This window comes from Oncorhynchus mykiss, chromosome 3 (assembly GCF_057628025.1).
Source record: "Oncorhynchus mykiss isolate SJ-2025 chromosome 3, ASM5762802v1, whole genome shotgun sequence".
In the NCBI taxonomy this organism is placed as follows: Eukaryota; Metazoa; Chordata; class Actinopteri; order Salmoniformes; family Salmonidae; genus Oncorhynchus; species Oncorhynchus mykiss.
Genome location: NC_143024.1, coordinates 14,192,746 through 14,215,579, shown reverse-complemented (window position 1 = coordinate 14,215,579; position 22,834 = coordinate 14,192,746). Strand labels below are relative to the sequence as shown.

The following is a 22,834-nucleotide window of genomic DNA, read 5'->3' as shown; positions in this document are numbered from 1 at the left end:
ACAGAAACACACCAGGGATGTATAGCCTCAGTTTGTGTAGATGGCATCCTATTCCCTATAGGCCATATACACCCTATTCCCTATGGGCCCTGATCAAAAGTAGTGCACTGCATAGGGAATAGGGTGCCATTAGGGACTTAGCCCGAGTGTGCGTGTCATATTGCATAACTGTCAACTGGAAATGTGTTTAGTAAGGATGATTTCACCATCTTATTACTGATACTAACCTGTCAGAGGCCATCTCCTGCACTCTCTCTCTTCTTGTCTAAATGTTTCAAATCAGTTCACAAAATACTGTATTTGTGAACAGAACTGAAATATGTGAAATAAGCATGTCTAGCACAGGTGAACTACACATGGTGATGAGTAACCTTGACAACACCTGAAGAATCGTGTTAGCAGATTAGTCACACACACACACACAACACCACTCACATAGTTGAGTACAAAAAACCCATCTCCATCCAGGCATTAATTTGCCTCATTTATTGCAATAGTGAGACAGTGCATGTTTTATTACAGTAGTAGTGGGGTGGGTAACCTTGTGATGTGCATCAGGTAGAGATGCTTTGGGGTCAGAGCAGTAGAACAGTCATTGAGTTGGAGACGGTAAGAGTTGGGTCATAAAACAATACTATACAAAATGCTGCAATCACAAATATTTCCTGTCTACAGATACAGCTGAGAGAGACAGCATGATAAAGGTACAGAACAGGAGCCTGGTGCACTGCACTGTACAGTACAAGTACAGACTGATACGCTGTCTGTCGTGACGGCTGTTAAGACCACTGGACATGCAAGTTGAGGTGGAATTTGAGATGCAGGAAGTGCAACATCCACACGTTTATGGTCTCTTGGTGCTCCACTTTCCTGTTTCTCAAAGAAAGGGTTTTAGGGGTGGACGAGTCAGAGGACAGTCTTATCCGTGGGTTGTGATGGAGATCCCGGCCGGTCGGAACTTCATCTCAGTAAAGGGAATGGACGAGTCTTTGCCCTTCCAGTCTATCCACACCACACCCTATAACACAGCACAAGCAGTTGAGGTACGTTCATTTAGTAGATTAAGTTGAGTTGACAAAACTTAAATTCAGTTACATTAGTTGATAGGAGTTGATAGCAGATGACACAACATCAAATAAGAAGTCTGTTCAAATCATAGAGATAGATAGAGGACTCTAGTGCCTAAAATCCCATTTTAGCATGGGCATCGTCATTGAGAAATTTCACCATTTTGAAGTAGTCAACTGGGTGGGACTTCCTATGGGTTACTAAAGGATCACATAATTCCATCTGAGGGATCAGCCAATGAATTATACATGAGCAAACATTCCATAACTGCAGGTGGCAGTAGATCACCAACCTTGGCTTTATATATGTTCAAACAACACACTCCATGTGGCAGTGTGCACCTTTTCAGTTTGTTTACCAACTCATAGAAGTAGTAGAATAAAAAAATGTACTAATTAAAAATGAAGATGGCCGTAATGGTGCTGCCCATGCGCTCACAGATGCCATAATTGAACAGATACAAAGAAGAGTCCTCTATCATTCTCTATGGATCAAATTGAAACACTGGAGATGTGGTGCAGTGTTTATAGCATATCAGCATTGGGGTGCTGTCTTGCAATAACAAAGACCAGGAAAGGTACTGTAATCAAAATGTCAAAGCAACGACAAAAGCACTTAGTGGGATGATACTGGTACTAGTGGTACCTGGTTGTTGCTGTTGGTGCCATAGAGGCCGTTGAGGTTGGTCTTGTAGCAGTTTTTGTACCACCAGCCGCCCATGTAGGCCCTGGCACAGTGGATGCCCAGGGGGTGGGGTTCCTTGTCTCTGGTGGAGAATGGGCGCCCGTTGTGGTACCTCATGGAGTCACCTTATAGACGTGATGGGGAAGAAAGAAAGAAGTACAATTCAGGATTTGTAGAGTGAGGGACCATTCCCACCCTCCACTTCAGTAAAATGTTTACTTTAGTGAAATGTTGTGAATGGGATTGACCTCATATTGAATATTTGTTTGTGAGCTATTTGAGTTTTGGTTCCTCAACCTTAAGCACCTGCTCTGCTAGGCTCTGTCCTCACATTCTATCTTGGCTAGTGTACATTCTGCTCTGCTAGGCTCTGTCCTCACATTCTATCTTGGCTAGTGTACATTCTGCTCTGCTAGGCTCTGTCCTCACATTCTATCTTGGCTAGTGTACATTCTGCTCTGCTAGGCTCTGTCCTCACATTCTATCTTGGCTAGTGTACATTCTGCTCTGCTAGGCTCTGTCCTCACATTCTATCTTGGCTAGTGTACATTCTGCTCTGCTAGGCTCTGTCCTCACATTCTATCTTGGCTAGTGTACATTCTGCTCTGCTAGGCTCTGTCCTCACATTCTATCTTGGCTAGTGTACATTCTGCTCTGCTAGGCTCTGTCCTCACATTCTATCTTGGCTAGTGTACATTCTGCTCTGCTAGGCTCTGTCCTCACATTCTATCTTGGCTAGTGTACATTCTGCTCTGCTAGGCTCTGTCCTCACATTCTATCTTGGCTAGTGTACATTCTGCTCTGCTAGGCTCTGTCCTCACATTCTATCTTGGCTAGTGTACATTCTGCTCTGCTAGGCTCTGTCCTCACATTTTATCTTAGCTAGTGTACATTCTGCTCTGCTAGGCTCTGTCCTCACATTCTATCTTGGCTAGTGTACATTCTGCTCTGCTAGGCTCTGTCCTCACATTCTATCTTGGCTAGTGTACATTCTGCTCTGCTAGGCTCTGTCCTCACATTCTATCTTGGCTAGTGTACATTCTGCTCTGCTAGGCTCTGTCCTCACATTCTATCTTGGCTAGTGTACATTCTGCTCTGCTAGGCTCTGTCCTCACATTCTATCTTGGCTAGTGTACATTCTGCTCTGCTAGGCTCTGTCCTCACATTTTATCTTAGCTAGTGTACATTCTGCTCTGCTAGGCTCTGTCCTCACATTCTATCTTGGCTAGTGTACATTCTGCTCTGCTAGGCTCTGTCCTCACATTCTATCTTGGCTAGTGTACATTCTGCTCTGCTAGGCTCTGTCCTCACATTCTATCTTGGCTAGTGTACATTCTGCTCTGCTAGGCTCTGTCCTCACATTCTATCTTGGCTAGTGTACATTCTGCTCTGCTAGGCTCTGTCCTCACATTCTATCTTGGCTAGTGTACATTCTGCTCTGCTAGGCTCTGTCCTCACATTCTATCTTGGCTAGTGTACATTCTGCTCTGCTAGGCTCTGTCCTCACATTCTATCTTGGCTAGTGTACATTCTGCTCTGCTAGGCTCTGTCCTCACATTCTATCTTGGCTAGTGTACATTCTGCTCTGCTAGGCTCTGTCCTCACATTTTATCTTAGCTAGTGTACATTCTGCTCTGCTAGGCTCTGTCCTCACATTCTATCTTGGCTAGTGTACATTCTGCTCTGCTAGGCTCTGTCCTCACATTCTATCTTGGCTAGTGTACATTCTGCTCTGCTAGGCTCTGTCCTCACATTCTATCTTGGCTAGTGTACATTCTGCTCTGCTAGGCTCTGTCCTCACATTCTATCTTGGCTAGTGTACATTCTGCTCTGCTAGGCTCTGTCCTCACATTCTATCTTGGCTAGTGTACATTCTGCTCTGCTAGGCTCTGTCCTCACATTCTATCTTGGCTAGTGTACATTCTGCTCTGCTAGGCTCTGTCCTCACATTCTATCTTGGCTAGTGTACATTCTGCTCTGCTAGGCTCTGTCCTCACATTCTATCTTGGCTAGTGTACATTCTGCTCTACTAGGCTCTGTCCTCACATTCTATCTTGGCTAGTGTACATCATTTTACCTGCAGTGCCGGTGTATCCAGACACCTCGATGGCGTAGTGTTTGTCCACTGAGTCGATGGTGAAGCTGGAGTAATGGGCGTAGGCCGTGTCGTTGCCTGAACGCAGGTCCACTCTCAGGCTCACTGGGCCCATGCTGGTCAGGTTGTGAAGCAGCTCATTACCTGGATGGATGAGAGATAGAGAGAGAGAAGATTAGGACATCATTTAAAACATATACTATGTACTCTATGTTCAAGCTGTGAGCTATGTAGAGTACATACTGTACGCTTTGGTAGTAGCCTCCCTTTTGATGCAGTTAGCATGGTTGGGGTCAATTCCATTTCAATGGTGAGGGTGGGTAAAGAAGGAGGAATCTGGATATGCAGTCATTGTTTTAGCATTACCCACAGAGTTTTTAAACTACGGAGCGCGACATGGCTCAATGTGCCAGTAAATCAGCACAATTTACTTTTCCATTATTTTTTTTTCAAATTGCCACCATCTTGGAGATTTACTGAAGCTAATGCAGATTCCAAACAAGAATAATGGAAACCACTGTGTAATAGGACGAACTTAGCAAATTAGGTATTTGTGGTAAGTACATGGGGGCCGCCATCTTCATGCATGTCCTCTATTCAGTCAATACAAGAAGTGGACTGAAATTCCTATTTAAAAACGTTCTCATAGAGAAGGATTAAAGAAAATTGGAAAATGTATTTGTTTACTTCCTGAATTTACTGAAATGATAATAGAAATGACCCCATCCCTGAACTACAGTTTCCTGTTTGTCCTCTTCTGAGGACTTTGAGTGGATCTGCAGCATTGAGTTGAACCTTACCGAGCCAGAACTCCTCGCTGAGGTTTCCAAAGCCGGTAGTGTAGTCACTCCAGGTTCTGAAGAAATCTGTCTTCCCGTTCATTCTCCTCTGGAACACCTACAGTATGCAACACATTCACAAAGCTGATATTGGGAACAGACAGTCTGTCTGTCAGTCTGTCTGTCACCATAGAAAATAAATATGCATAGATGTCCCACATTCATAGCCATTCTATCATTCCCCCACGTACTATGTCCAACAAAATGCAGCTATTCAAAAGGAAATGTGATTGTCAACCTTTGGAATCAGATGGCTGATGATTCAATCCCATTCAAACCCATAAGAGAGAGAGAGAGAGAGAGAGAGAGAGACAGAGAGAGAGAGAGAGAGAGACAGAGAGAGAGAGAGAGACAGAGAGAGAGAGAGAGAGAGAGAGAGAGAGGAGAGAGAGAGAGAGAGAGAGAGACAGAGAGAGAGAGAGAGAGAGAGAGAGAGACAGAGAGAGACAGAGAGAGAGAGAGAGAGAGAGAGAGAGAGAGAGAGACAGAGAGAGAGAGAGACAGAGACAGAGACAGAGACACAGACAGACAGGCAGACAGACAGACAGACAGACAGACAGACAGACAGACAGACAGACAGACAGACAGACAGACAGACAGACAGACAGACAGAGAGAGAGAGAGAGAGAGAGAGAGAGAGAGAGAGAGAGAAGCCAAGTATCTTACCGTCCAGCCTCCTCCCTCAGTCTCCATGTCACAGTAGACTCTGACTGCCTTCCCTTCCTTGCCCTCTGGGTAAAGATCCACCTCTCCTGACTGGAGCGCTCCGTTCAGCAGCTCCTGGGAACACTCCGTGGGGAATGGGAAGCGCAGTTTTCCTGAGCCGAGGGGATACAATTACTATAAGATTACTATACAATTACTACAACATTACTATACAATTACTATACAATTACTATACAATTACTAAAAGATTACTATACGATTACTATAACATTACTATACAATTACTATATTCTCTGTAAAAGATAAGTAACCCTGTTGCCTTGAGTTGATGAAATGGAGAGACTCATGTGCAAAGTACATTTTCAAAATTCACCGCTGGTCTGTAACACCTACCTGTGATAAACTCAGTGGTGACAATAGATGTGTACTGCCCCTCTCTCTCTCCCTGTACCAGCACCGTGTACTTAGACATAGAGAACAGTCCAGTCAGCTTGTACTCCGTCACCGTGGAGTCCAGAATCACCTCCTGGGGAGATAGAGGGCCAGAGAAACAGATGTTTGAAACTGTTTTACCTCATGCACTGTTGTTTCACCTCATATAGTCCGTCCCAAATGGCACCCTATTTCCTATATAGTGCACTACTTTTGACTATGGGCCCTGGGTAAAAGTAGTACACTATAGGAATATGGTCATTTTGGACGCATCATTGTATACAGATGCAGGATCTTCATTTGATAGTATTTTTAAAAAATTGTTTGGAATTTGAGGTTTAAAAAGTCTTCTGAAGCTTGTAATTTCCACTTTGAAATTTCAGACTTGATTTTCCCTTAAGAAAAAATGTATCAGCCCTTATAAAAATGTCCATTACTTATAATAAACATAATTCACAGTTTCTGTTGCGGCAGGATTATTTTCCTGCTGTAGCAAACTGGCTCAAATGAAGATCCTACATCTGTAGCATTGGTATACAATATAGTAGCAGTATAGTTGTGGTATTAAGTTCATACGAATGTATCATGTGAGAAATAAAGCTCACCTTGACCTCCTCTCCTGCCGTCTGATAGGTCACTCTGTATCTGCTGAACGCAACACTGGGGGATTTCCATGATAAAACAGCAGAACGAGCGCCCACATCACCGGCCTTTACAGCTGAAGGACAAACCATCACACATACAGGTACGTTCTGTCCTGGTTCTTTTCCCTATACAGTAGGACCTCAGAAATCCCAACGAGTCGGGAATAGAGGTCGTGTGGAGCACTGAAATGTTTGTAACTTTGACCGGTCAGTCCGTAACTCTGAGCTTCAGATCTTTGAGGTTCTATGCTGTAGTTACATGTGATGTTGTGCAGTGTGTTTCCCCCCTGTGTACTCACCACTGGCCGTTGTGAAGGTGGTAGTGATGGCTGTGCTCTGCAGACTGTCTTTCTGACTCAGGGCTTTGACTGTGTACAGGGTGTCTCTCTGCAGCCCTCTCAGCTGCTGCTCTACTGAGTTACCAGACACCATCACTGTCACTGTTACATTGGGAGCTGTGGGAGAGACAATTGAGAGGGACAGGGGATGCAGCTTAGGCTGGATTACAGCTTGGAACGTGAGTAGAACAGTATACAATGTACAGGTGTAGTTATACTAGCTATGGTACATACTATATACTACATGAGGTTGGTGGCACCTTAATTGGGGAGGACGGGCTCGTGGTAATGGCTGGAGCAGTTCCTATGTGTTTGATGCCATTCCCTTTGCTCCCTTCCAGCCACTGTTATGAGTTGTCCTCCCCTCTGCAGCCTCCACTGGTCTACAGTGCCTTCTGAAAGTATTCAGACCCCTTGACTTTTTCCACATATAGTTACGTTACAGCCTTATTATAAAATTGATTCAATAGTTTTTTCCTAATCAATCTACACACAATACCCCATAATGCCAAAACAAAAATATATATATATTTGTTTGCTAATTTATATATATATCAAATATATATATATATATATATATATATATATATATATATATATATATATATATATATATATATATATATATATATATATATATATATATATATCACATTTACATAAGTATTCAGAACCTTTACTCAGTGCTTTGTTGAAGCAACTTTGGTAGTGATTACAGCATCAAGTCTTCTTGAGTCTGATGCTACAAGCTTGGCACACTTGTTTTTGGAGAGTTTCTGTCAGGTTTGATTGGGAGCATTGCTGCACAGCTATTTTCAGGTCTCTCCAGAGATGTTCGATCTGGGCCACTCAAGGACATTCAGAGACTTGTCCTGAAGCCACTCCTGCATTGTTTTGGCTGTGTGCTTAGGGTTGTTGTCCTGTTGGAAGGTGAACCTTCGCCCCAGTCTGAGGTCCTGAGTGCTCTGGAGCAGGTTTTTATCAAGGATCTCTCTGTACTTTACTCCGTTAATCTTTCCCTCGATCCTGACTAGTCTCCCAGTCCCTGCCGCTGAAAACATCCCCACAGCATGATGCTGCCAACACCATGCTTCACCGTAGGGATGGTGCCAGGTTTCCTCCAGATGTGACGCGACGCAGCTGTTCCCAGACGCAGCTGTTCCCAGACGCAGCCAAGCCAAAGAGTTAAATCTTGGTTTCATCAGACCAGAGAATCTTGTTTCTCATGGTCTGAGAGTCTTTAGGTGCCTTTTGGCAAACTCCAAGCGGGCTGTCATGTGCCTTTTTACTGACGAGTGGCTTCCGTCTGGCCACTCTACCATAAAGGCCTGATTGGTGGAGTGCAGCAGAGATGGTTGTCCTTCTGGAAGGTTCTCCCATCTCCACAGAGGAACTCGGAGCTCTGTCAGAGTGACCATCGGGTTCTTGGTCACAACCCTGACCAAGGCTCTTTTCCCCCGATTGGTCAGTTTGGTCAGGTGGTCAGCTCTAGGAAGAGTCTTGGTGATTCCAAACTTCTTAATTTAAGAGTGATGGAGGCCACTGTGTTCTTGGGGATCTTCAATTCTGCAGACAGTTTTTGGTACCCTTCCCCAGATCTGTGCCTCGACACAATCCTGTCTCAGAGCTCGATGGACAATTCCTTTGACCTCATGGCTTGGTTTTTGCCGTGACATGCACTGTCAACTGTGGGACCTCATATAGACAGGTGTGTGCCTTTCCAAATCATGTCCAATCAATTGAATTTACCACAGGTGGACTCCAATCAAGTTGTTTTATTCTTTATTTAACTAGGATGACCAATGGAAATAGGATGCACCTGAGCTCAATTTCGAGTCTCATAGCAAAAATGTCTAAAAACCTGTTTTCACTTAGTCATTATGGGTTATTGTGTGTAGATTGCTGAGGATTTTGTTTTTATAATAAGGCTGTAATGTAACAAAATGTGTAAAAAGTCAAGAGGTCTGAATACTTTCTGAAGGAACTGTATAACTATAGTTATACTACTGTATGTATGTTCACCGTATCTTTTCATCAGGAAATGATACCACACTCACTTTTTGCAGACTCATAACTGATGATGAAGCGGTCTACGTGGCCCATGGCGGGGGTCCATTGCAGCACTGCCTTGGTATCTGTTACGTTAGTTGCTTGGAGAACAGTTGGAGGGGCAGGTACTACAGTCCAAAGACAATGTGTTTTACATGGTGAATTTAGCTAAATAACAATTATTGTTATGCCTTTATGTCATGTTTTAAAACACTTCATTGTTGTCATATTGCAGGGCAAGACAACTGAAACTGTGGGTAAAAATAAGGCAAATGCACTCTGGATCGTTCTGCACTCCACGTCCAAAGCAGAATGCATGATGATGTACTGTAATGGTGAGTTGCTACAGCACAATAGATCTAGGTAAGTGTGGTGATCACCTGTGGTCATGATGGCAATGAGGGGATCACTCTCTCTCTTCCCCATGGTGGACATCACACTGACCTCGTACGTGGCCCCCGAGGACAGCTTGGACAGAGACACCTGGGACTGCAGGGAATCCACAGACACAGAACCAGTCTCTCCTGTCAGGATGACAGACACAGAACCATTCTCTCCTGTCAGGATGACAGATACAGAACCACTCTCTCCTGTCAGGATGACAGACACAGAACCACTCTCTCCTGTCAGGACGACAGACACAGAACCACTCTCTCCTGTCATGATGACAGACATACTGTAGACACAGAACCACTCTCTCCTGTCATGATGACAGGCATACTGTAGACACAGAACCACTCTATTCTGTCATGATGACAGACATACTGTAGGCACAGAACCACTCTCTCCAGTCATGATGACAGACAGACACAAAACCACTCTCTCCTGTCACGATGACAGACATACTGTAGACACAGAACCACTCTCTCCTGTCATGATGACAGACATACTGTAGACACAGAACCACTCTCTCCTGTCAGAATGACAGACAGACACAGAAGCACTCTCTTTTGTCATGATGACAGACATACTGTAGACACAGAACCACTCTCTCCTGTCAGGATGACAGACAGACACAGAACCACTCTCTCCTGTCAGGATGACAGACAGACACAGAACCACTCTCTCCAGTCACGATGACAGACAGACACAGAACCACTCTCTTTTGTCATGATGACAGACGTACTATAGACACAGAACCACTCTCTCCAGTCATGATGACAGACAGACACAGAACCACTCTCTCCTGTCATGATGACAGACAGACACAGAACCACTCTCTTCTGTCATGATGACAGACAGACACAGAACCACTATTTTTTGTCATGATGACAGACATACTGTAGACACAGAACCACTCTCTCCTGTCAGGATGACAGACAGACACAGAACCACTCTCTCCAGTCACGATGACAGACAGACACAGAACCACTCTCTTTTGTCATGATGACAGACATACTGTAGACACAGAACCACTCTCTCCTGTCATGATGACAGACATACTGTAGACACAGAACCACTCTCTCCTGTCAGGATGACAGACAGACACAGAACCACTCTCTCCTGTCAGGATGACAGACAGACACAGAACCACTCTCTCCAGTCATGATGACAGACAGACACAGAACCACTCTCTCCTGTCATGATGACAGACAGACACAGAACCACTCTCTCCTGTCATGATGACAGACAGACACAGAACCACTCTCTCCTGTCATGATGACAGACAGACACAGAACCACTCTCTCCTGTCATGATGACAGACAGACACAGAACCACTCTCTCCAGTCACGATGACAGACAGACACAGAACCACTCTCTTTTGTCATGATGACAGACATACTGTAGACACAGAACCACTCTCTCCTGTCAGGATGACAGACAGACACAGAACCACTCTCTCCAGTCACGATGACAGACAGACACAGAACCACTCTCTTTTGTCATGATGACAGACATACTGTAGACACAGAACCACTCTCTCCTGTCATGATGACAGACATACTGTAGACACAGAACCACTCTCTCCTGTCATGATGACAGACAGACACAGAACCACTCTATTCTGTCATGATGACAGACAGACACAGAACCACTCTCTCCAGTCATGATGACAGACAGACACAGAACCACTCTCTCCTGTCATGATGACAGACAGACACAGAACCACTCTCTCCAGTCATGATGACAGACAGACACAGAACCACTCTCTCCGGTCATGATGACAGACAGACACAGAACCACTCTCTCAAGTCATGATGACAGACAGACACAGAACCACTCTCTCCAGTCATGATGACAGACAGACACAGAACCACTCTCTCCTGTCATGATGACAGACAGACACAGAGCCACTCTCTCCTGTCAGGATGACAGACAGACACAGAACCACTCTCTCCAGTCATGATGACAGACAGACACAGAACCACTCTCTCCTGTCATGATGACAGACAGACACAGAACCACTCTCTCCTGTCATGATGACAGACAGACACAGAACCACTCTCTCCTGTCATGATGACAGACAGACACAGAACCACTCTCTCCGGTCATGATGACAGACAGACACAGAACCACTCTCTCCAGTCATGATGACAGACAGACACAGAACCACTCTCTCCTGTCATGATGACAGACAGACACAGAACCACTCTCTCCAGTCATGATGACAGACAGACACAGAACCACTCTCTCCTGTCATGATGACAGACAGACACAGAACCACTCTCTCCAGTCATGATGACAGACAGACACAGAACCACTCTCTCCAGTCATGATGACAGACAGACACAGAACCACTCTCTCCTGTCATGATGACAGACAGACACAGAACCACTCTCTCCAGTCATGATGACAGACAGACACAGAACCACTCTCTCCTGTCATGATGACAGACAGACACAGAACCACTCTCTCCAGTCATGATGACAGACAGACACAGAACCACTCTCTCCAGTCAGGATGACAGACAGACACAGAACCACTCTCTCCTGTCATGATGACAGACAGACACAGAACCACTCTCTCCAGTCATGATGACAGACAGACACAGAACCACTCTCTCCAGTCAGGATGACAGACAGACACAGAACCACTCTCTCCTGTCATGATAAAAGACATAGTAACACACTGGTCCTCTGGGGAAAACAAATGGCACCCTATTCACTTTATGATGCACTACATTTGACACATAGGGAATAGGGTGCCATTTGGGACACCGGCCATGATTGACACTTAAAGAGTGTCAGTGTTTGGGGATGACGGAGGTATTTTGACTGAACAGCTGATCTGTCATTCATTAATGGAGCACACAAGAATGCTACAAAAGTTGTATCTTCCACTTGAATGATTCTGGTGAAGCCCTTGTGCTGACAAATGGGGTGTGAAAAAACTATTTTTAAAGTGTTCAAAGTTTCATCACCTTGTCACTTATAGTAGGGTTTCCCAAACCTGCCCTAGCACTACACAGCTGATTCAAATACTCAACTCATTGTCAAGGAGGGGCCCTAGGACCGAGTTTTAGAAAACCCTGACTTAGAGGTAGATAACATGATAAAAGCTAAGGTAACTTACCCGTGACTGAGTGAGAGTATGTGATTTTGAAGCCGGAGATTTTGTTCTTTGGTTTGGACCAGGACACAGAAAGAGAGGCTTCTGTCACGTTACTAAACACCAGCTCGGTGGGTGGCTCAGGCCCTGCATGGGGAAGAAAATGAATAAGGAAGAGGAGAGGCCAGAAGAGGATATTTAAAGGAACCTCATATTCATTGTCTCCAGCACCACACCAGTGTCAACATGTGTGAAAACAGGGCGTTTCTATATTCTGTGTGTTAAAAAGACGAGTTGGAAGGTCCTATAAACTGCTTCTCTGTCACATCACAGGGTTGGATTAAAAGTAATAAAATTGTGATTTTCAAAAGGAGTTTCTAGCCAGAAGGAGGGTGGGTCTTTTCTTGCTCCCCAGGTCACAGTGAATGTCATTGTGTTTTTAAAACGGTTACCTTTTGATCATTTTTTTACTTTATTTTTCACATATGTCGACACTGGCATTGTACTGGAGACAACGAACATGAGGCTGAAACGTGGTGAAGGAAAAGGTTAAAAAGTCACTAAAGTCCCAGTAAATGTGAAGTATAGAAAATATAGATACAATGGGATATTCTGTCTCAACACAAGTGATGATTTAGTGCAGCCACAGTTTAAATAAAAGAGAGACATGCAGGCTATCCAATACATGAATGAAAAGATACATTACTATAGGAGTTATTCATAAAAAGTTCTGGTGAAATATTCTGAATAAGTCTCTATGTGGGTTTGGTTCTCCTAACTACCTGTCATGGTGGTTACTCTGTGAATCTTGGAGCGGGATCCGGGAGTGGTGCCACATATGTGCAGGGAGTATCGGGTCTGAGGTCGCAGGTTACTGAACTCCACAGAGCGAACGCTGTCGGGGAGAACAACGGACACCCTCTTTGTGTGAGCTTTACCTCTGGAGCTACCGGGAGCTTTAGTGGGGAAAGCCACAGTTCCATTAGGGCTCTGTTTTCGGATCTCAATGGTGGAGTTTATGACTCCGGCTACTCTGACCTCTTCCCCGAGAGCAGCTCCCTCCTCCGCCTCTTCCTCCTCCTCTTCCTCATCCTCTGCCCTGTGCTCTCTTCTGGACACAGTGAAGTTCTTAAACATGGCTGTTGGGGCCGACCATGTGAGGGTGAAGCCGTACGTGGTGATGTTCTGAACCTTCACAGAGCCAAGTCCACGGCCCACTCCTGTTCCTGCTTTCCTGGTGGTGTTTTTGGAAGACTGGATAGTTGTTGTGTTGTTGCTGAAGACTTTGACTTCAGAGGTGGTCTCCACAGTGGTCATGTTCACAACATACTGACTATTCCGTGGGACTGGCTTCCCTTTGCCTGACCCTGTCTTCACAGTAGTTTTAGATGTGCCTGAGGAGATGTCTGCCTCTGTCTTAATGTCCTTTGTAAGGGTGATCTTGCCTGTCCCAGCCTTAGTGCTATCAAAAGCCAATGACACCTTTGTAACGTTCATAGTCCCCTGAACTAATTTCACCTTTTTGACTGTTTTCTTTCCAGATGTTAGAGTCACATTCTTCTCAGCCAACGTCGACTGCTCCAGAGTCTCTTTTCCTGACCGGGTTTTGTTCACAAACATCTTCACAGTGCTTTGGGTGACATTGGCTTGAGGCTGGTCTTGGAGGTTGCCAGCTTCAGCATTGGCTTTACCTGCAGATTCCTCCTTCACTGTTCCTTTCAACTTCAGGTCAGGTTTAGACTGCTTCTTTATAACTGTCGTTTTGCCTTTGCTCTCTTGCTTTCTTCCTCCATGGTGTTTCAACAGAACCTGTCCGACGGTTGGTCGGCCCAGTCCAGTCTTGGTAGCATTGGAATGGGTGGTTTTGGTTTTAGTGACAGTAACCCCTTGTTTGGCTTGTGTCTTGGTGAGCCCTGCTTTTACACTTGTGGTCCCTTTTGTTTTCCTTTTGATGTCAACATCCTCTTTGGCGGCTGTAGGTTTCTTTTGCTCTGTTTTCTTCTGGAAGAGGATTTGGTCTGCCTTGGTCTTCTTCCCCTGCAGACTCTCTGTGATAGCATTGTTCTCAGGTGATACCTTCAACGCCACCGTCTCCACCGTTATCTGGATTTTGTCTTTGGTACCTTCTGGAGATGAGAGAAAATAATATGTGTTCCAATAAACACACAAGCATACAACTTAGAATGAAGGAATGTATATTAGGCATGCATTCTAAGTGGTGTGCTTGTGTGTGGCGACTGGAACCTTAGATTATGAGTTGCTAGTGTGTCTCTAGCTGAATTGCAATAAAGACAATCAGATCAAAGAAGACAAGTCAGATCAAATGAAGAAGGCACAGTAACTGACTTTTACTGCAGTCAGCTCCAGCTGTACATTTACTGCAGTCTAGACCAAGGAACCCTGGGAGGCAGACACACTTTCCCTTCTCACATTTCCCATTCGCACTGCAGTCATTGGGACATGGGCCTTTGGAGCAGGAAGCACCTGGTAGGAAGGGGAAGAGAGTATACAGTATGAAACAAGACAGAGCAAACATCAAAAGATGAAATTTTAATGTTGGTTACCAGAAAGACTCTGGATTTAATTCAAACTAGCCTCATGGATAATCTCCATATCAGAATGAAGTTATTATATGAAAGAGGTTTGCGACTAGGAGGTTACGGTTATGTGTAACTAAATAAGACCAGTCGTACATTTACTCTTCATGAGGGACATCTCTTTCTCCAACCGGCCAACACGTCCTTTCAGTGCTGCCATCTCAGCCACACATCCCCCGGTGCAGGAGGTAGGAACCAGACTGATGCGGTGGGTTAGGGTTAGAGGAAAGCCAGGCTTCAGCTCGTGGGTCTGGGTCTGCTCCTTGGTGCGGTTGCTAACGTCGCTCTGGGTGTCCTTACTGATGCAGCCAGAGTCAGAAGTGATGAGCACCTTGATGGGGATGGGATGCGGCAGTGTGATGGAGGGTTTGTCTTTGGTTGTGGTCTTTGGACCACTGGCTGTTGGAGGTTTGAGGGGGGTTGAGGGGGCTGGATGTGTCTGATTGGTTGCAGCTGGGCTTATGGCTTTCAGAGTGGGCTTAGGGGTCTCTTTGGTGAGTTTGACGAGCATGGCTGTTGGAGGTTTGAGGGGGGTTGAGGGGGCTGGATGTGTCTGATTGGCTACAGCTGGGCTTAGGGCTTTCACAGTGGGCTTAGGGGTCTCTTTGTTGAGTTTGATGAACATGGCTGTTGGAGGCTTGAGGGGGGTCGAGGGGACTGGATGTGTCTGATTCGCTGCAGCTGGGCTTAGGGTTTTCGGAGTGAGCTTAGGGGTCTCTTTGGTGAGTTTGACGAGCGTGGCTGTTGGAGGTTTGAGGGGGGCAGAGGGGGCTGGATGTGTCTGATTGGCTGCAGTTGGGCTTAGGGCTTTCACAGTGGGCTTAGGGGTCTCTTTGGTGAGTTTGATAAACGTGGCTGTTGGAGGCTTAAGGGGGGTCGAGGGGGCTGGATGTGTCTGATTCGCTGCAGCTGGGCTTAGGGTTTTCACAGTGGGCTTAGGGGTCTCTTTGGTGAGTTTGACGAGCGTGGCTGTTGGAGGTTTGAGGGGGGTCGAGGGGGCTGGATGAATCTGATTGGCTATAGTTGGGCTTAGGGCTTTCGGAGTGGGCTTAGCGGTCTCTTTGGTGAGTTTGACGAGCGTGGCTGTTGGAGGTTTGAGGGGTCTTGAGGGGGCTGGATGTGTCTGATTGGCTATAGTTGGGCTTAGGGTTTTCGGAGTGGGCTTAGGGGTCTCTTTGGTGAGTTTGACGAGCGTGGCTGTTGGAGGTTTGAGGGGGCTTGAGGGGGCTGGATGTGTCTGATTGGCTGCAGTTGGGTTTAGGGCTTTCAGATTGGGCTTAGGGGTCTCTTTGGTGAGTTTCACGAGCGTGGCTGTTGGAGGTTTGAGAGGGCTTGAGGGGGCTGGATGTGTCTGATTGGCTGCAGTTGGGTTTAGGGCTTTCACAGTGGGCTTAGGGGTCTCTTTGTTGAGTTTCACAAGCGTGGCTGTTGGAGGTTTGAGGGGGCTTGAGGGGGCTGGATGTGTCTGATTGGCTATAGTTGGGCTTAGGGCTTTCAGAGTGGGCTTAGGGGTCTCTTTGTTGAGTTTGACGAGCGTGGCTGTTGGAGGTTTGAGGGGGCTTGAGGGGGCTGGATGTGTCTGATTGAGTGCAGTTGGGTTTAGGGCTTTCAGAGTGGGCTTAGGGGTCTCTTTGGTGACATTCACGAGCGTGGCTGCGGTTTTTGGTTTTGCGAGGGAGAGGGTGAGTAGGACGTAGGGTTTCGGTTCACTTCCTGTTCCTTTGGCGTTTCTTTTCTCATTGGTTACTGGAGTTTGAAGGGAGGGGAACGGGGTTAGCAGGAAGAGGAGGGCTAGAGAAAACAACATTTTGAGGCAGAATAGTTTTTGGATGGTCCGAATTCCAACAGTTCTATAAACTCCTTCCCCAGTGTCTCAGTGGAGAGGAGGCTAGACAATCCACCAGGGTTATCCTACAAATGAAAAAGGAAAAAAACAAGTCAGCCAAGACGAGTTTACTCAGATTACAGTTTATTAACATATGCAAAGCCATTCTGGAACCAAGTCATAAAGTTAGGTTTGTGCTGTGGCCATTGGCTGTAGAGGCATGTAGTGACTACGAGCCAGAGGCTCAGAGCACAACAGATAAGCACTGTGTTCACTACTAGTAGTATATTCTGCGGTGCTGCTGTACATTTTCACTGGACGTTTCCTCTCTCCTTCTCCAAACACATACACTGAACCCTTTCCTCACTTTGCTCCTAAACTATTCGTTTTTTGCTCCCTCACCAGGTGAAGAAAGGGGCTATTATACCGTACAAACCCAACTACTTGTAGTAGCTCTCTCTAGAAGTCCTCCTTGAGGTCAAACCCCCACATCCAAACTGACAAAGATTATTTGGAATGCTTTCAATGAGAACATTATGTTTATCACAGGAGGTTGGTGGCACCTTAATTAGGGAGGTAAAGGCTGGAGCGGAATCAGTGGCACATATTTTTTGTTTTTTTTACATATACATACATTTTACGTATACATTTTGCATACACATTTTACATACATGGTACTTTTATATAAAGCAGTCACATAACAATAATACATTACCAAACATCAGCTCTTTAATCCCACCCCTCTGCCACTCTCAGCCCATCCCACCTATCACCATCGACCTCAGCTCTTTAATCCCACCCCTCTGCCTCTCTCAGCCCATCCCACCTATCACCATAGACCTCAGCTCTTTAATCCCACCCCTCTGCCACTCTCAGCCCATCCCACCTATCACCAATAGACCTCAGCTCTTTAATCCCACCCCTCTGCCACTCTCAGCCCATCCCACCTATCACCATAGACCTCAGCTCTTTAATCCCACCCCTCAGCCACTCTCAGCCCACCCCACCTATCACCATAGACCTCAGCTCTTTAATCACACCCCTCAGCCACTCTCAGCCCATCCCACCTATCACCATAGACCTCAGCTCTTTAATCCCACCCCTCAGCCTCTCTCAGCCCATCCCACCTATCACCATAGACCTCAGCTCTTTAATCCCACCCCTCTGCCTCTCTCAGCCCATCCCACCTATCACCATAGACCTCAGCTCTTTAATCCCACCCTCTGCCTCTCTCAGCCCATCCCACCTATCACCATAGACCTCAGCTCTTTAATCCCACCCCTCTGCCTCTCTCAGCCCATCCCACCTATCACCATAGACCTCAGCTCTTTAATCCCACCCCTCTGCCCCTCTCAGCCCATCCCACCTATCACCATAGATCTTAGCTCTTTAATCCCACCCCTCTGCCACTCTCAGCCCATCCCACCTATCACCAATAGACCTCAGCTCTTTAATCCCACCCCTCTGCCACTCTCAGCCCATCCCACCTATCACCATAGACCTCAGCTCTTTAATCCCATCCTTCAGTCACTCTCAGCCCATCCCACCTATCACCATAGACCTCAGCTCTTTAATCCCACCCCTTTGCCACTCTCAGCCCATCCCACCTATCACCATAGACCACTCTCGATTGGTTTCCATATATTTTTCAATTGTTCTGTGATGTTTTACTTAATTTTTAACCTTTCTAATCGTAAAGTATCCACAGATTGTGAGCTAAAGATGAAAACCTTTCCTACGAGTATTATTATATTATTTATTGACTGACTATGGCTTTCCAAATCGCCAAACACTGCTATTTGTAAGATTAATTTTAAGTGCCTGTTGTTATTTTTGAACCATTCCTGAACCTATGACCAGAAACAAGCTACATAGGGGCAATACCAGAATAAATGATATATTGATTCTGTCTCTTCGCAGCAAAATCTACAGAGCTGAGATTGTTGTATGCCCCATATATATAAACTCGGCAAAAAAAGAAACGTCCCTTTTTCAGGACCCTGTCTTTCAAAGATAATTCGTAGAAATCCAAATAACTTCACAGATCTTCATTGTAAAGGGTTAAACACTGTTTCCCATCCTTATTCAATGAACCATAAACAATTATGAACATGCACCTGTGGAATGGTCATTAAGACACTAACAGCTTACAGACGGTAGGCAATTAAGGTCACAGTTACGAAAATTTAGGACACTACAGAGGCCTTTCTACTAACTCTGAAAAACACCAAAAGAAAGATGCCCAGGGTCCCTGCTCATCTGCGTGAACGTGCCTTAGGCATTCTGCAAGGAGGCATGAGGACTGCAGATGTGGCCATGGAAATAAATTGCCATGTCCGTACTGTGAGACACCTAAGACAGCGCTACAGGGAGACAGGATGTACAGCTGATCTTCCTCACAGTGATAGACCACGTGTAACAACACCTGCACAGGATCGGTACATCCGAACATCACACCTGCGGAACAGGTACAGGATGGCAACAACAACTGCACGAGTTACACCAGGAACGCACAATCCCTCAATCAGTGCTCAGACTGTCCGCGATAGGCTGAGAGAGGCTGGACTGAGGGTTGTAGGCCTGTTGTAAGGTAGGTCCTCACCAGACATCATCAGCAACAATGTCGCCTATGGGCACAAACCCACCGTCGCTTGACCAGACAGGACTGGCAAAAAGTGCTTTTCACTGACGAGTTGCGGTTTTGTCTCACTAGGGGTGATGGTAGGATTCACGTTTATCGTCGAAGGAGTGAGTGTTACACTGAGGCCTGTACTCTGGAGCGGGATCGATTTGGAGGTGGAGGGTCCGTCGTGGTCTGGGGCGGTGTGTCACAGCATCATCGGACTGAGCTTGTTGTCGTTGCAGGCAATCTCAATGCTGTGCGTTACAGGGAAGACATCTTCCTCCCTCATGTGGTACCCTTCCTGCAGGCTAATCCTGACATGACCCTCCAGCATGACAATGCCACCAGCCATACTGCTCGTTCTGTGCGTGATTTCCTGCAAGACAGGAATGTCAGTGTTCTGCCATGGCCAGCGAAGAGCCCGGATCTCAATCCCATTGAGCACGTCTGGGACATGTTGGATCGGAGGGTGAGGGCTAGGGCCATTCCCCCCAGAAATGTCCGGGAACTTGCAGGTGCCTTGGTGGAAGAGTGGGGTAACATCTCACACATCTGGTGTAGTCCATGAGGAGGGGATGCTCTGCAGTACTTAATGCAGCTGGTGACCAAACTGTTACTTTTGATTTTGACCCCCTCTTTGTTCAGGGACACATTATTCAATTTCTGTTTTCCACTTGCCTCCATTTTTGTGTTAGTGCTGCAATCAGTTGTTTGTAAGTTTGGATTGAGCAGATATTCCCATATATTTTCGACAGCTGCATATGTGACATAACTCCTCCGTTTCTATCCATAATATCATGAATAAATATAATACCATTTTTAAACATTTTTTCCATAAAGATGTTTTTTTTATTAATCAGTATGTTTGAGTTGAACATTTGTTGTAATATTTGTAATATTTGCTTTATCTTTTATTTCATTTTAGCCCCCAAACTCACATTCATTATATAAATAGACACGTTTCATTTTGTCTGGCTTAGCATTCCAAATAAAATGAAATATTTTCTGCTCATATGATTTAAAAAACGAGTCTTCTAGAGTAGGCAGTGCCATTAGTAAGTAAGTTAACTGTGATAAAACCAAAGAGTTATTCAATGTGTTTTTCCATAAATAGACAAGTATTTACATGGTTGCAGAATTGTATCTATTTTTGCTAACTTTCTATTGAAATTGATTGTGGAAAGTTTTTTTTTTGTTGAGATGTGAATACCAAGTATGTCTACTTCTCCATCCGCCCATTAAAGTGGTAAACTACAAGGTAGTGTAAACAATGTATTTTTTAACGATCCAATACATAATATGGTACACTTGTCATAATTAGGTTTTAGTCCAGAGAGGCTAGAAAAGTGATCAAGATCTTAAATGAGACTGTGAGACACTGTTTTTATCCCCTGGATTTCAAACCCTTTGATGTTCTTGTTGGATCTCATTTTAATAGCTAGCATTTCAATGGCCATTATAAATAGATATGGAGACAACGGACAGCCTTGTTTTAATCCTCTTAAAGCTCAATACTTTCTGAGAAGTAACCATTATTTACTATTTTACATCTGGGGTTGCTGTACATAACTTTAACTCATTGTATAAGAGATTTGCATTTATTTATAAATTCTAGTCATACTTTATCAAACGCCTTTTCAAAATCTGCTAGCAAGTTACTTAATTTTGTAGTGGGAAAAAGTAGGAAAAAGGTGTCAGGACTGGGAACTGAGACCTAGAGGGTCCTGCTGCCCTGTCGGTGGTGAGGCTGTGCAGAGGTGGAACAGAGCCTTACTGTATGCTGCTCACTGTGCGTCTTTGACTAATGAATGTCTTACATCATATACACCCGCGCCTTATGAAAACCACCAGGAGAAATATGCTCAGATTAAATGTATTTCTTAAATCTCTGGAATTAATTGAATGAGGAAGCACATAGCTATGCAGTAGCTAGTACATTAGGAGCATACAGAACATCTGTAATATAATGACATTTATGAAGGGTGTGCACAACTACTGTGTTAAATAAATGATTTATAAAGCGTTACTAAAACACCCAGACTACAACCATGCTTCTCACCACTATTCATGTGTTGATGTTCCATTGTACTGTACCTCAACTAATTACATGGACAACTAAGTTCTGAAATTAGATTACAACTCGTTAGTAAGTACATTCACTTTTTGAAATTGGAGAACAATACTAGTAAATTCATGACTATTAACATTAGTACTGACTTGGAATGATGTAGATCATTGATCATTCAGCACTGGCCTCTCTTCTCACATACCCCACAGATTTAAGAACATAGACTGATGTTGACCATATTTCATTGTATTTAAATGTAGTATTCCTATGACTTTATTTAACTATAGATGCTTGACTCTATGTTATTTTAATTGTTCATTCATTAATAAAAAAAATGTTTGAATAACATGATCATCCATAAGTTTGTAGGAAAAGGTGAAACTTACCTGGACAATAATTCCCTCCTGTGACTTAGTGTGTATCAGTCTTTTGCACCTCATATAGACTTCTGCGCAGGCATGAAGGAGGGAGGAGGAAGGAGGAGAAAGAGAGAGAGAGAGAGAGGGAGAGAGAGAGAGAGAGAGAGAGAAAGAGAGAGAGAGAGAGGGAGAAAGGAGACCACCACTAGAAAGAGGGTAATGTCTGCTCCTACTTATATACCCCCCATACTTGACCATACTGTTCATGCTACTCTACACTACACTTACATGTACATAAACACAGTCAACAGGTGTTGTTTTTTACTCAACATCATCAGACCTGATGTATTACAGCCATCAATAACAGAAAGCCTGATCCAGACACCATCCTCTAGTCTCTAAGACTAGAGCCTTGTTCAGTCAGAAACATGTTTAGCTAGAGTGTGAAACAACAACACTACTGCATATTTAGCACACACACACACCCTCTCCGCCCCCCAAAATAATAATACTCATGCTTTTTGTTTGGGGGGGGGGGGGGGGGGGGTTGTGGTCCCCCCAGATAGCAAATTAACAGGTCATAGGCAAAGCAATGTTTTTTGAATTACAGGAAATTTGCTTTAAAACTGCAAAATGTTCTCTGTGTTGAATAGCAGAAAATGAACCACAGGTATTGGCCGGCGAGCTTGTGCCACAGACCTGCAGTACTGTCTGTGTGAATGGCGTTTCTGTTGGAGGTAATATGATAGAACTACAGGGGTGTTATGTAAGTGACTGAATAGCTAGCAGATCTAACAGATGCTGTATGAAGGAGGCATTGCGTCTTTTACCCACATTACCACCCACCAGCCCACCTTTTGTAAACCACATACACACACTTCACGTGCGCACGCCTGCACACACCCGTATTTGCACAATCAAACACATTTGCGTACGCAGACACACATAAACACACACAGACACAGCACAAAATGGGCACAAACATACACAAATACCCCCCACACACCAACAGCTGCACAAACCTGAGTGGTTATGGTACAGTACAATGGATCTTTACA

The 22,834-nt window shown here is 44.9% G+C and overlaps 1 protein-coding gene across 1 annotated transcript; it reads right to left on the bottom strand.

The window, feature by feature from the left end:
* Window positions 1-457: 457 nt before the first annotated feature.
* On the bottom strand, window positions 458-21,988 carry LOC110534026 (uncharacterized). Its single transcript, XM_090221388.1, has 15 exons — window positions 21,804-21,988; window positions 14,998-16,812; window positions 14,651-14,788; window positions 13,087-14,430; window positions 12,329-12,451; window positions 9,196-9,339; window positions 8,824-8,943; window positions 6,728-6,883; window positions 6,390-6,502; window positions 5,746-5,878; window positions 5,353-5,504; window positions 4,648-4,744; window positions 3,830-3,991; window positions 1,714-1,877; window positions 458-1,018 (listed from the first exon to the last, which is right to left on the bottom strand). Exons 2-15 carry the CDS (start codon window positions 16,706-16,708, stop codon window positions 920-922), a joined length of 4,656 nt encoding a protein of 1,551 aa, XP_090077514.1. The 5' UTR covers window positions 16,709-16,812; window positions 21,804-21,988; the 3' UTR covers window positions 458-919.
* Between the last annotated feature and the right edge of the window lie 846 nt (window positions 21,989-22,834).

What these genes read in the sequence shown, in the direction of transcription:
- LOC110534026 (XM_090221388.1), bottom strand. Translation starts at nt 16,708, where the DNA reads ATGTTGTTTTCTCTAGCCCTCCTCTTCCTGCTAACCCCGTTCCCCTCC. An exon ending in GTCCCTCATGAAGAGTAAAT is followed by an intron (nt 14,789 to 14,997) that starts GTACGACTGGTC and finishes CCTTCCTACCAG; the next exon opens with GTGCTTCCTGCTCCAAAGGC. An exon ending in TGGAGCTGACTGCAGTAAAA is followed by an intron (nt 14,431 to 14,650) that starts GTCAGTTACTGT and finishes TCTCATCTCCAG; the next exon opens with AAGGTACCAAAGACAAAATC.